Here is a 14,181-nt window from a genome sequence, read left to right as displayed (position 1 = left end):
ACCTGTAGCAAGATCTGTAGTGTTGCGAGTTTTAGAACAAAAATCCTGTGATAAAGAAAGAGAATAATTAATGTGAGGGTCAGGAGACAGACAGGTGTGTGCTACAGCCTGCAGAGAGTGCACTATACATGGAACAGACAGCCATTTGAAATTTAGCCCAGTTCCTGGATTGATTTTTGGATTTTTTTAGAATTTAGTGAAACAGAATGAGATGAGTGCTGATGTGTTTTTTCAAGATTCAAGAGTTTTATTGTCATGTGCACAGTAGAACAGGCAGTTGCACTGTACAATGAAATTCTTACTTTGCTGTTCCTCCATTCACCATATATACTCTTAAGAGAATAATAAAAAAAAGAAAATATAAGAATAACTCTACAAAAACCATAGTAAAAGGTAAAAGCAAAAAAGTGTACAGTATGTGCAAAGTTGAAATCAAATTAAAGTTACACGTGCGTATGTAAAAATAAGTGGAGCAGCTGTTCATAAAGTGCATCAAGTGACAGATGAAAACAGATGTAAACAGTAAACAATATTACTCTGTGCAGTAATAGATGTAAACAGTATTGTTCTAACAGCAGCAGTACAGTGCAGGTAAGGTGCAGTTGTTGAGTGCAAGGTTAAATCAGTTCAGATTGGGAGGGGAAGAGGTAGTTAGTGAGGTGTTCACCAGCCTGATGGCCTGTGAATAGAAACTGTTGGTCAGTCTAGTTGTCCTGGACTTTACACTCCTGTAACGTCTGCCTGAAGGTAGGAGTGTGAAGAGTCTGTGCTGGGGGTGTGTACTGTCCCTGATGATGTTTTGTGCCCTTCTGATGACCCTGGTGTGATAAATATTGTTGTAGGCCTTTTTTAAAGATCTCTTGCCCTATAAGAATTTTATAACATCTCCCCTCTGTGTAAATTAGCATTTACACATTACAAACAACTTACCAAAAGTTATTTTAAAATGTTTCCGATTAATTTTCAATATTTCAATCATTTATAAACGAGATGTTGATCATGATATACTGTAATTGTTTATTTACATTAATTGTTTTATCAAGAGGTTTGATCTCTTCTGAAATGATGATGAATTTCTGGTTAGTAATTTTATAAGAACTTTTGATGCTATACAGGTCTCAGTTATTTTAAAATCTTATACAGCTTTGAAACCTCTAAAATATCTTGGTATTTTCATTATCAGCTTCCTATAGTCCTACAAATTATGTGAAACCTTTGTAGCTGCATAGAACTAACATATCGCCACTGTCCAAATAAAACCAGGAATCTTCAAAATGAGAGAAGGCAAAAACATTCTTTACCTTTAATGAACGGTAATGTAAAGTCATTTTATTTCAAGCAATTTTGGATTTCTATTGGTCCATTCATCACAGGTTTTTCACATATTATAAAGGGCAGCTCTTTTAGTAGCAAAACCAAAAACTGGCAAAAGTGAAAATTTTTTTTGACAGCAACAATATTAGAATCCTTTTACACTCTATTCTGCAACCAATTGGCATGTATCTTATTGAAAACAGTGAGTCCAAACATTTGAACAGTAGTTTAATAGTCTAGTCAAGTGTAGCTGTAGGCACTGTGGTACTGTGGTAACAGTTGTTACCATTTGGCATAATTTCCACAGCTTATAGCTACAGCTGATTCCAAGAGCAGCCGTTTAGGCCCATTTGAATTTAGGTGAATTTATGTAAAATCCTGTCGTGTTTTATTGTGATGACCTTCAAATGGCCTCCCCTTCGCTGCAGGGAACATGCATGTGAGTGCAGACAGAGACACAACAAGAGCTGTTCAGGACCCAAGAGGAGGACGGAAACTGCACTGAGGCAGCAGTCTAGGGGGACAGGGAACGCTAATGGGCCTGCCGGAATGACGGAAGGAGCAGACAGACCAGCAGAGGAAGGGGGAGTCATGGGAATGCACTGTGAGTCCAGTGGGACCCTTATCAGATCGCACTCCGCATGCACTCAGACCAGACACAGCCACATGAGCTACACAGATTCTTACACTTGTTTAACATTTCAATCATATGCAAAAGAACTGAACAGCCTGAAGAGCTTTTGTTTCTTTATCATAAACAGAGATAGAAATAAGTGCTACGAAGATGAAAGCACTTTCTGACTGGAAATATACACGGTTATTGAGCAGCTTTGCTCAAGCTGTACACTGAAAAAGTGACACACTGAATGTAATTGACCCAAATGTGTACATTTCCACATGAATTAAATATATAACATATATTTCATTGTCAAAAGTAAACAAACTGAGAGACAGATTTGTGTTGATAAAAATCTGTATGTGTATTTAATTCATGTGGAAATGATGTTCGCTTTTGAATGAAGTTAATCCTGTGTGTAACTTTTTCATTGTAAACTCTAAATTATGAAGAAAACACAAAGAAAGTTAAAACGTGTGAATGCCTGTGTGGCATGTATGCTAGGCAGGGCAGTAGCAGTGTTATCTGGAAGATCAGAGGCCACACACACACACACACACACATGCGCATACACACATCTTGCCCCGCAGGCTGTTTGCTGCGCTCTCTGCAGCTGACAGTAGTCCACACATCCCCCTTTTAGTCACGGCAGCCCTATTTATGGCCATTATACAGCATTATAGATTACATCTACACAACTCAATTTGTTGCCGAAAGATATGTGATTGAGGGCACACAGACGCTGCGGAAGGCAGAAATGAAAACAACCTCAAAGAGTTAAGATTGATTCACCAAAAGCATGTTTGTTAATGTTTGATTCTTCATCCAGTGATTATTAAGCAGATTAAGCTATAAAAAGAAACATTACGAAGCAAAAACATCCCGCTCTGAGTGGGCCTGGACCACCCAGAATCAAAGAGTGAATGAGTGAGTGCTTTAGTGATCCCGCCCAGGGTTCAGGCGTGCACACACACACTGCCTGAGCCTTTTCCAGCCATTCCAGCATCAGAGCAGCAGCAGCAGCAGAGGGGGTCTTCCACTCCACAACTCCACCAACACTTACTCTCATTTTAGAAGCGCACTTCACTTAATCAACAGCCGTTTCTCTCAGTTCTGCTCAAAAGTGTCGCTCACACAGCAGCCACCCTGGACCTTCAGCCATGTTTGACAATTCGCAGTATCCCTACAACTGCTTTAATTATGATGGAGATGGTTACCCGTCCTGTGGCAGCGATGAAGGGAAGAAAGTGTGCCGACCGGCGTACAGGTAACTGTTTTTACTTCTTTATTTGTTTTTAGTTGTTTTTAAAATATATATTTAAAAAGTTGAAATAAAATAATAATACAGTAGTAATACTACTTCTGATGATAAAAATCATATTTATTATAAAAAACAACAACAAAACACAACGATAATAACAATAATAATAACAATAACAACAACAATAATAACAATAACAACAACAACAATTATTATTATTATTATTATTATTATTACTACACATGCTATTTCATACACCATGTATTATATTTATATGGTTGATTAATAAATATAAAATAGTACACTACTGCAGACAATAGCATAATATCCATGATCATAAAAATACTAACAGATTATTTTCTTATTATTACTATTATTATTATTGTTGTTACACCAATAGTAGATCATAATAGATTCTTTAAAAAAACACATAAATAATACAAATATAAATAACATAAATCTATAATAAACCTCGCTTATTATTATTTTTTGGTTGTTACATAACAACAATTGTGTGTTTTGTGATATAAATTATTATTATTATTATTATTATTATTATTATTATTATTATTATTGCATAACAATAGATTCAAGGATTATTTATTATAATCCTTTATTTATTTATTATTAAATCATAATAAATATATTATAAAATCTCCATTTAAAATATTTTTAAATATTTCACAAACAGTTGTAATGATAAATGATTATTATTATTATTGTTGCGGTTTTAATGTTGCTATCATGGCTACTGAGATTCAGCACAAAAATCTAGGTGTAGTCTAGTATAACTATTTTTATTTAATACTTTTTCTTTTATTAACTTTGTTGTTCCTAAGTGTAAATAATGTATTTATTAATAACAAATGTAAATATATTTCAAATGCAAGATACACAGTACAAATATGAAAACACATAAACCGCACCCATCCAACAGAGCACATTACATCACAGTCTACAAACAATATCATTATTAGTGCTGTGCAGTTAATGATGTTCTCTTTCTCTCTCTTCCTCTTAGTTACATTGCTCTGATAGCCATGGCTATACAGCAGAGTCCAGAGAATAAAGTTACTCTATCAGGAATCTATGAGTTCATCATGAAAAGGTTCCCTTATTATAGATCTAACCAGAGAGCTTGGCAAAACTCCATCCGCCACAACCTCTCTCTCAACAGCTGCTTTATAAAGGTAAGAGGCTCTGAGGAGACGAGGCGCATCATAAGAACGTGCAGCTTCAAAAGTACATGCTAAACTCTTAGCTTCATCAGAGAAAACAGACTTTGTCTGTATAAAAATATTTTACGATTTTTCACCAGTAAATTCTGATTATACTACCTTGCTGCCATTTAATAAGGAGCTTGTGTTTATTTTTTAACATCCGAGACCCCTGCCTAACTGTCCACCCCCCCACAGACACATTCATTTCATTCAGTTCAGTTTGATTCAATTTAAATGATTCAGCTCAATTCATTTAACTCAGTTCAATTCAATTCAATTCAATTCAACTCTAGTCAATTCAATTTAATCCAATCCAGCTCAGCTATCTTTCTGCTGTTGTGTAATAAAGAGCTTGTGTTTTATTGATTGTTCTGTTTTCTCTGAGCCCCTCTGCCTGACTGAGCCCCTCACACACACATATTCAGAGTTGGTTCAGTTCCATCAAATTCAGTTTAATGCCATAGAAGAACCATTTTTAGTTCCATAAAGAACATTTTAATAGATGGCTCTTTAAAGAACCATTTTTGTAAATGAGATGTGTGAAGAAACTCTCTAAAGTTTAAAGAACTTCCACATGTCCCATTGTGTTTTATAGAACCACATGTCCATTCCAAAAACCTTCTAGGAACCTTCATTTGTATGAATGAACAATCATAACCACAAAGCATCTTCACAGAATTCCAGGGTCATTCTAAATCCATTAAAAATAAAAGTGCTGACCCTTCCACATTTTGGCTTGGTTAAAAGGCTGCTGTTTTCTGTTTTCTTCAGGTTCCTCGCACTGAGGGGAATGAGAAGGGGAAGGGAAATTACTGGACTTTTGCCACAGGCTGTGAGTCCATGCTGGACCTCTTTGAAAATGGCAACTTTCGTCGCCGTCGTCGCCGACGCAACATAAAGCTGGGCTTCAGGGAGCCAACCGAAGCTTTCGGGGCTGTGGACGTGCAGCAGAGTGTGGCAGGACGGCCGCTTGACTCCGACTCATTCTGCCCGGAACCATCGAACCACAGAGTCACCCACAGCAACCCACCGCTCAGCAAGCCTGAGCCTGAGATCAAATTCAGCATTGACTACATCCTGTCAACTCCAGACCCCTCTCCGGGTTTTAGACCCCCACACAGTGGCCCTGCAGGAGCTGTCGTCCACCACCTGGAGCCGCAGCAGCTCAACCTGCACTTCTGGACCCTCTAACACACATTTCAAATAGACATCAGAACAACTGAATAATCAGACAATGAGAAATCAGAGAACTTTCCTAAAGGAGTGTCCACATTGGTTTGGACAGTTGTGTAATTGTGGACAGTCGGGTTTCCAAAGCAAATCACTGGTGCACACGGCAGACATATGCAAGCACTTGTCTTAGTGGGTCTGTTTAAATGACACATATTAATCTGATTAATGATTATTAACATTATCAGCACTTGCGTGACCATTAAGTAAATTAGTCAATTACAAGTGCACTGTCTTAATGGAAAACTCCAGCATTATTCAGCCTAAACGCTGCATCAGTAGCACATGCTCGATTACCATGGACGATAACCTCACAGCACTTCCGTGTGCATAGAAAAGAACAGAAAACTGTGAGCACATTTATAATAGAAGTCAACAGGCATATACTCAAAATGCTGGAGCATTTCTTCAAGTTTATTTTGTATGGAAACTGTCTTGCTAGATGAACCTTTGCTTCTTTTTATCTAGTTAAACAGGTCATTCCTTTATTCCAGACTGTAGGGATAAACTTGCTGATCTGCAATAAGAAAAAGCACAAGTGATGGTTTAGAACCTTATAATCCATTCAAAGACTAAAGATTCATTTCGGGATGTTGACACAGACACTTGCTTAAGCCTCGTTTTAGTTACATTACAATCAAAATCCTTAGAAGCTTAAGAAACTTGGGTTGCAAAACATGGCCCATGTTTTTTGATGTATCCGTGCTACTTGCTTTTTGTTTGAGTTAGTTTTTCTCATGCGGCTGGCAGCAAACTTAGACGAGTGTGTCACACGACTGTGGAGTTTGTGTACTCAGTGTTTCATTCCCTGCTTACAGGAACTGCTAAGTGACTGCACTGTTTACTTGTCTTGGTGTTTATATTATGTATCATTTCCCTCCAACACTCTGATCTATGCCAGTCATTTGTGAACACAGCACATGTTACTCTTGGCAAAAACAAACGATTATGCTTCATACCACTTGTACTATTTTGAGTTTCTTTTTTTGTGTAGTTTTTTTTAAGGCCTACAAATGGGATTGAATTTGTTTTTTTAATCTATAATGATTCATAGTTCTTGTGAGAATCACTAAATATTGCTTCTCTCTACAGCTGGCAATACTTTCACAGAACAAATGTCAGTGGAATACCTAAATAATACTTGTAAAATGTAACACAAATGCATTACTCAATCAGTAGGATATTAGAAAGTGAAATCATTTCTGTGCAATACCGGCTGTACAGTGAGATTGTGAGTAATTACGAATGTGCATTTTATTGTACATGATCTGTATATTGACTTTTTTGGTGAAAAAGCACATAATGTTTGAAAGTTTGGAATCATTTGTCATGTTAATCATTATTCATTAGTTATCTTACACAATTTAAGTTGAAATATTACAACAAATATATACACATACCTGTTCAGTCAAAATGGCACAAACTGCAAGTTACAAATGTTTAGGAGATATTTCTGAGGATTAGATACGTTAATCCACTTGCATAAGGAAGGAGAAAGTTCAAGGAAAAAAGGGATGTTTCTAAACTTGGAAATCAACCAACCAACTTGTAAGACCGAACGTTGGAGGAGTGGAAAAAAAAACGGAAAACAAATCTCCTGAATGGGATGGAAGCTGCTAAGATGGTAAAAGGTAGACACAGTGAAGATATGATATATTTAGTTGTTGAGGCTTCTGTGTAATTTTCTGTTGAATATATGTTTCCTGTTTTTTTCTGATGCAGAAAAATGAATAACTTGTACTTACTGGCCATTTTGACTGGGAATTAAATAAATGGACGGGAACCTCTGGGTTCAGCAAAATTTACCACTAATTATTTGAGATCATATTAGAATCATTTACACAGTGGTCCAAAAACAAATGGGATTTATTTGACAGAAAACTGATTCTAAACATTTGAATGGATTCCAAACTTCTGAATGCTATTGTACATGTATATACCTAAAAAGGAAATAAATAAGCAGGAGGCTGGCACAGCTTATTTGTAAACTACGCTGATCTTGTTCAGAGGGTAAGGTGTTTGTAAGCCATCGGGTATTTATTGCAACTGTCACAATAGAAAAATCACACATAAAGGACAGTGAAGCTCAGACCTCTTCTGTACTGTGATCCACTGTATGCAGATAAAGGGCATAAACTGGAGAAATGCAGCTAATGAGTACCTTTCATTGCTCAATAACCAGCTGAAGTTGTGAAAAGGTCTAATACATCTTATTGCAATGGAATTGTCAAAACAGTTCATGTAAAAGATTAAAAATATGTACTTCTTTGTATTTCAAGAGTCTGTATTTCAGTGACAGGGTGATTAACATGCTGCCAGAGCAGTACAGCATAACCTTCTCTGAATCCTGCTAATCTCTCTGACTGACCTTTTCCGTTCTTCTGAAACGGAGTCGCTCTCAATTTGATCCAAACACTCTATTAGAATACATATCATTCATAAAGGTGGGAGTTTAAAATGGAAGGCTGTTAACATTTATTTTCCTTCTAAGGTGTATCAATCATCGCTTGCTTTTGTGCTGGAGAGGGGACATTTTTCAATTTAACCTTTATATTACGGTGTGACTACATCAGGAAGGTTTCGACGCACTTAACATGAGTGGCATTTAATATAGTATTACACTTGCAAGGTTAGCCAGAGATGTGACCTTATTCAAATCCTGCTGCCACTACAACACCACTCCCGACGCAATTATAATTAAATGCCTTATGCCGGCTTGCAAATCCTCTGATCGATCATTGATATTAACGTTAATATTGCACTAACACCCGCCCCCCTCCCAACCCCAAGCGCACGTCTAGCAGTAGAACTGTTATGGATCAGCAGGTTTCTATTAACAGAGCTGTTGATGTTGTGGGCTGTGGTGTGGATATATTTGGGTAAATTAACTTAGCATAAAGTGCTCCAAGGCCTGCTCTTAAAAACTGGAGACGACGAAGACCAAAGCCATCAGCCTCTGTACACATTTGTGGTTCCTTACACTGTTGGCTTTAGTGTACACAATTCTTATAAACACTATGAGATGAACCCTAGGCTTGGTATTGTTGTTAATATTAAAGATGATTATAAAGACTGAGTATGAATAAAAAAGGCATAGTTAATACTTACTATTCAGTGAATTCAGTATATTGTCAGTACATTTTCAGTACAATCAGGGTTTCAAATTCATTATTCATTTTGTTTACAGAACTTGTTTTTTTATGCTTTAAAAATTTAAGAGCATTTCCACTGCTTAAAAAAAAAACTACTTTTCAGTGGTTCAGGGGTTAAGATGCAAAAAAAAGGAATTCAGAATCATCTGAGTGGTGGTGGTGGTGGTAGAGATAGGAACCAGCCATTTAAAGCATTTAACTGGTCATTTTGGATGGCAAATAAAATGACTGTGTTGTAGACATTAAGACCGCTGTACGAAAATCTGAGTCTGTAAGCTTCTTTACAGTGAACTGCTTCACATCAGCCCATTCTGAATGACTACGTACATTTCCATGATTCAATTATGTAGAAATAGGATCTTTTCTTCTTTTATCTACATGAATCTGAAAACACTTTTTATAAGTCTTTGTACTTTTTTTTTCTGCAACTTCAATGCACCGCATATGGCACCAGTGTGACATTGGTGAAATTAAAAGCTTAGGGCTAAGTAAACAGAATTGAGAGGGGAAATTGGGAAATCAGTGATGTGCAACAATAACAGCACCCATATCATAAACATAAATAGCCAATTTAGTCAAATGTTTTTTTTCTTTCGTTACCTTTTCTCCACATTTTATAATTGGATTTTGGTCCGATAATAACATAATTGTAAAAAAATGACAATGATGACTCTTATGAGGAATATGTATTTTAAATACATTATGAGTGTTTATGTATGAGTGCTAAATCCAATTATGCTGTTTCTGATTAACCACCATTTCCTTGAGGTCTGTTTTTGCTGAAGATCAAGGATGCAGTGCTCTCTGAATAACTCAAAGGTGGATATTTACACATATGTCTGAATGATCTGCTAATGAGGATTGTTCAATAACTTGCGGTCAGACACAGCAATACACTTTTCATTATGAAGTTATAAATCAAAGACTAAGTCATCACATTGTTTTCTGATATTCTAACATCAATTCTGGGCATCTTTCTGTACTACTGTTTACATTTGTAATGTACTGTAGTTGTCCCTGATGCGTAGCTGATAGTTTACAGATGTGCCTCACAGGTAAACTGGAGCTGCATTTTCCTAAATGACTTCAGGTGACAGCTCAGAATATCAAATCAAATCAAATCAAATTTATTTATATAGCGCTTTTTACAACTGATGTTGTCACAAAGCAGCTTTACAAAAATGGGAATCACAGCACAGAGAATCAGACAAAACACTGAACATAATATACAGAATATACAGAACCCCCGTGAGCGCTGAGGCAAGGAAAAACTCCCTCAGAGCTGGAGGAGGAAGAAACCTCGGGAGGACCAAGACTCACATCTAAAGGGGGGACCATCCTACCACTGGTCAGACAACTTATAAGTTAAACATTGAAAAGTCAATTTTACATCCACGCAGTTCTAATATATTCAGGTGTGTATAATCAACAGTGGAAACAATTAGAGTTCATATAGATTTGGATGTGATCTGTAGTGGAGAAGCTGCGTTCCAGAAACTTCCATCAGTCTGGTCAATCAGGGGGACAGGGGGACTTGAGGGTGGGACATCCATCAGTATTGGGCCGGACCGGTGGACAGTCAGTAACTCGGAGGAAGGAAAGATTTAGGAATTAGTTTAGACTGGATTTATGAAGAACAGAAAATGTAAAAAATTATCAGAGTGTGACTAATGACTCCGGCAGGTCTGAATATGACAGCCTAACTAAAGGGAGAGAGCCAGAAGGTAACATAGACACGGAGGCTCCCTGAGACACTGGCATTCACCCACTCCACCGTCCACAAACCTGAGTGACTGCATGTAGTGAGTGACAGCAGCACCAGCATCTCAGTTTACCCACAATTCACTATGTCCATGAACCCCTGGATCTGCAGCCTTATCTAAAGGGAATTAACATTAACTACCAAAAGCTAAACTAAACAAGTAAGTTTTTAGTCTAGACTTAAAGATTGAGACTGTGTCTGAGTCCCGAACATTATCGGGGAGATTATTCCAGAGTTGGGGCGCTTTATAAGAGAAAGCTCTTCCTCCTGCAGAGCTTCTCTGAATTTTGGGAACTACTAGGAAGCCAGCACCCTGTGATCTAAGTAATCGTGGTGGTTCATAATAGGAGATAAGGTCTCTCAGATACTCAGGAGCGAGCCCATGTAGGGCTTTATACGTTAACAGGAGAATTTTATAGTCTATGCGGAATTTGACTGGAAGCCAGTGAAGAGCTGATAGGACTGGACTAATATGGTCAAATTTTCTAGTTTTAGTAAGGACCCTGGCTGCAGCATTTTGAACTAGCTGAAGTTTATTTAAGTTACTGCTAGAACATCCTGACAGTAGCGCATTACAGTAGTCTAGCCTTGACGTAATGAAGGCATGTACTAATTTTTCTGCGTCATGTAAGGATAAAGCATTTCTTAGCTTGGCGATGTTACGGAGATGTAGAAAAGCTGTTTTAGTAACATTAGATATGTGTTTATCAAATGCTAGATCTGAATCTATGATAACGCCAAGGTTTTTAGCTGTTGAACCAGGTGTGACTGAGAAGTCGGCCAGATTCAACATTAGGTGTGATAATTTATTTCTAGCAGCTTTAGGGCCTAATAGAAGAACTTCTGTTTTATCACTATTTAATAGAAGAAAGTTGTGTGACATCCATGATTTCACATCTTTTACGCAATCCTCCATTTTCTTTATTCTCTGTTTGTCATCAGGTTTGGCTGATATGAAGAGCTGCGTGTCGTCTGCATAACAATGAAAATTAACATTATGTTTTCTAATAACTTTGCCCAGGGGGAGCATGTATAACGTAAATAATAACGGTCCTAAGATAGAGCCTTGTGGAACTCCATATCTAACCTTTGTATAATTGGAGGGTATATTATTTACCCTCACAAACTGAAAACGATCGGTCAAGTATGATTTGAACCATGATAAGGCAGTTCCAGTTATACCGACCATTTTCTCTAATCTTTCTAGGAGGATATTATGATCTATTGTATCAAAAGCTGCGCTCAGATCAAGAAGTACCAGTAAAGAAACGCAGCCTTGGTCAGCGGCAAGAAGCAGATCATTTGTTATCTTAACTAGAGCTGTCTCAGTGCTATGATGAGGCCTAAATCCAGATTGGAATTTTTCATAGATCTGGTTTCTTTGCAGATAAGAGCCAAGTTGTTGGGCCACGGCCTTTTCTAAAATCTTAGAAATAAATGGTAAATTTGAAATAGGTCTATAGTTAGATAGTACACTAGGATCAAGATTTGGTTTCTTGATCAAAGGTTTAATTACTGCTAGTTTAAAGGCTTTGGGAACATACCCCAGGTTTAATGATGAGTTTACTATTGTTAATAGTGGTTTAATTATGTCTGGTAATACCTGTTTTAATAGTTTTGTGGGAACTGCATCAAGTGTACAGGTTGTGCAGTTTGATGAGGAGATAATTTTCTCCAGTTCTAAATGATGTAGTGGGTTAAAAACTTCCAACCTGACTTCGGTAGCTGGATTTTGTTCTATATCAGCCACACCAGATGACAGACAAGATGTGCTATTTATCTGTTGAATTTTGTCCCGAATATTTTCGATTTTATTATCAAAATAGTCCATAAAAGCATTGCTAGTGTGGATTGCTGGAATCTGAGGATCAGTACCTGCCTGATTTTTAGTCAGTTTAGAAATAACACTAAAGAGAACTCTAGGGTTGTTTTTATTAATCTCGATCTGAGAGGCCAGATACTCTGAGCGGGCTTTATTAATTTCTCTTCTATATTCAACAATACTGTCTTTCCAAGCAGAGTGGAATACTTCCAGTTTGGTTGATCGCCATTTTCGCTCAAAATTTCGTACTAATTGCTTTAAAGTACGAGTTTGGTCGTTATACCACAGCGCAAGTTTTTTCTGTCTCTCTTTTTTGTGTTTAAGTGGTGCTACACCATCTAAAGTAGACCGGAAGGTATTTTCTAAACAATCAGTTAGTTTGTCTAGTTCTGCTGGGTTACCTGGAGAGTACACTATGGTTGATAAATCAGGATGGTTATCAGTAAATTGTTGAGCGGTAAAGGGCGTTATTGAACGTTTCATAGAGTAGCTGGGGGATGTACGTATATTATGACTAAGATGAAGTTTAAAAGAAATAAGATAATGATCTGAGATTACTGAGGTTTGAGAAAGAATATCTAGGTTATCTATGCTAACACCCAGGGTCAAAACCAGATCCAGAGTATGATTACAGTAATGCGTAGGTCCTGTTACATTTTGAGCAATACCAACTGAGTCTAGAATTGATGCAAAAGCCTTTTTTAATGAGTCATCAACTTTTTCAAAATGAATGTTGAAGTCTCCTACTATAATTACTTTATCACTACAAACTGCTAAATCTGCAGCGAAATCACTAAATTCTTTTAAAAATTCTACATAGGGTCCTGGTGGTCTGTAAATATTAATTAAAGAAAATGCATTCTGTTTTGTAATTGGATTAATTACAAAGAATACAAATAGGCATGAGAGGTAACCTTATATTCAGAAGTGATGTTGGCACAGTGGACAAGTGAAGTAATGTAACAACCTAAACTGACGTATTCACCAGGTTGTCAGTGATATTCAGAGCACAGCCCAACCTCTAAAAAAAATAAAATCATATAATCCAAGTGTAATACAAACTGGTATCTCCAAAATGGTAACTTTGCAGGAGAAGTTAATTACATCCCTAATTTTAAGTTAATAAAAGACGACTTTATCATTTTGGAGTGGGTGCACTCATACCCAGGGATCAAGCTCACAATTTCCTGATGACAGAGCCAACACTTAGACAGTAGTGCCACCTGGAAGCAATTCTGAGGCATTTCTATTGCTTATATTTTTAAAAAGTATAGAAATAAAGCTGCACTAAGTAAGATTCGAGGATTTGGAGACCTCTCTGGTGGAAATGTGTAATTGCATGCAAGGTGCAGAAGAACATATTGTATCGTCAGTTGTACATCAGACCCCTTTCCCCTGAATGAATGAATCTGACACTTGCAAGCTCACTGAATCAGAATTCAAAGAGAAGTTAGTAAACTTGTTGAAGGACGTGTTTTTCAAAGATGCAAGTGAATTATGTAATGTTGTTGTTTCTTCATCATTATAATGGTGATTTTGCTTTTGAATCCTAAGCATTGAGTTGGACCTTCTTTGTGAGCCTGTGTGTGTCACATTAATACATAAAAAAATGTAATAAAGACAGAATGCTACTTTCAGTTTTCACAAAAAATCCTACAAAGTGCTGCTTTAATAAGTAAGAAATCAGGAAAAAATCAAAGTTTTGCTTTTTTTAAAAAAAAAAACTAGATTTTCCATTTTCCCTTATAAGCAGTGGCAATAAATGCTCAAGATGCACAAAAGATCACTTATTAGCACCAATTGT

The 14,181-nt window shown here is 36.9% G+C and overlaps 1 protein-coding gene across 1 annotated transcript; it reads left to right on the top strand.

Moving 5' to 3' along the window:
- Positions 1 to 2,886: 2,886 nt before the first annotated feature.
- foxl3 (forkhead box L3) lies at positions 2,887 to 7,913 on the top strand. The gene is made up of 3 exons (XM_017705458.2): positions 2,887 to 3,197; positions 4,213 to 4,381; positions 5,183 to 7,913. Exons 1-3 carry the CDS (start codon positions 3,091 to 3,093, stop codon positions 5,600 to 5,602), a joined length of 696 nt encoding a protein of 231 aa, XP_017560947.1. The 5' UTR covers positions 2,887 to 3,090; the 3' UTR covers positions 5,603 to 7,913.
- Positions 7,914 to 14,181: the final 6,268 nt, after the last annotated feature.

This window comes from Pygocentrus nattereri, chromosome 13 (assembly GCF_015220715.1).
Source record: "Pygocentrus nattereri isolate fPygNat1 chromosome 13, fPygNat1.pri, whole genome shotgun sequence".
In the NCBI taxonomy this organism is placed as follows: Eukaryota; Metazoa; Chordata; class Actinopteri; order Characiformes; family Serrasalmidae; genus Pygocentrus; species Pygocentrus nattereri.
Note: the sequence above shows the minus strand (reverse complement) of the source record. Positions and strands in the feature narration are given on the sequence as shown.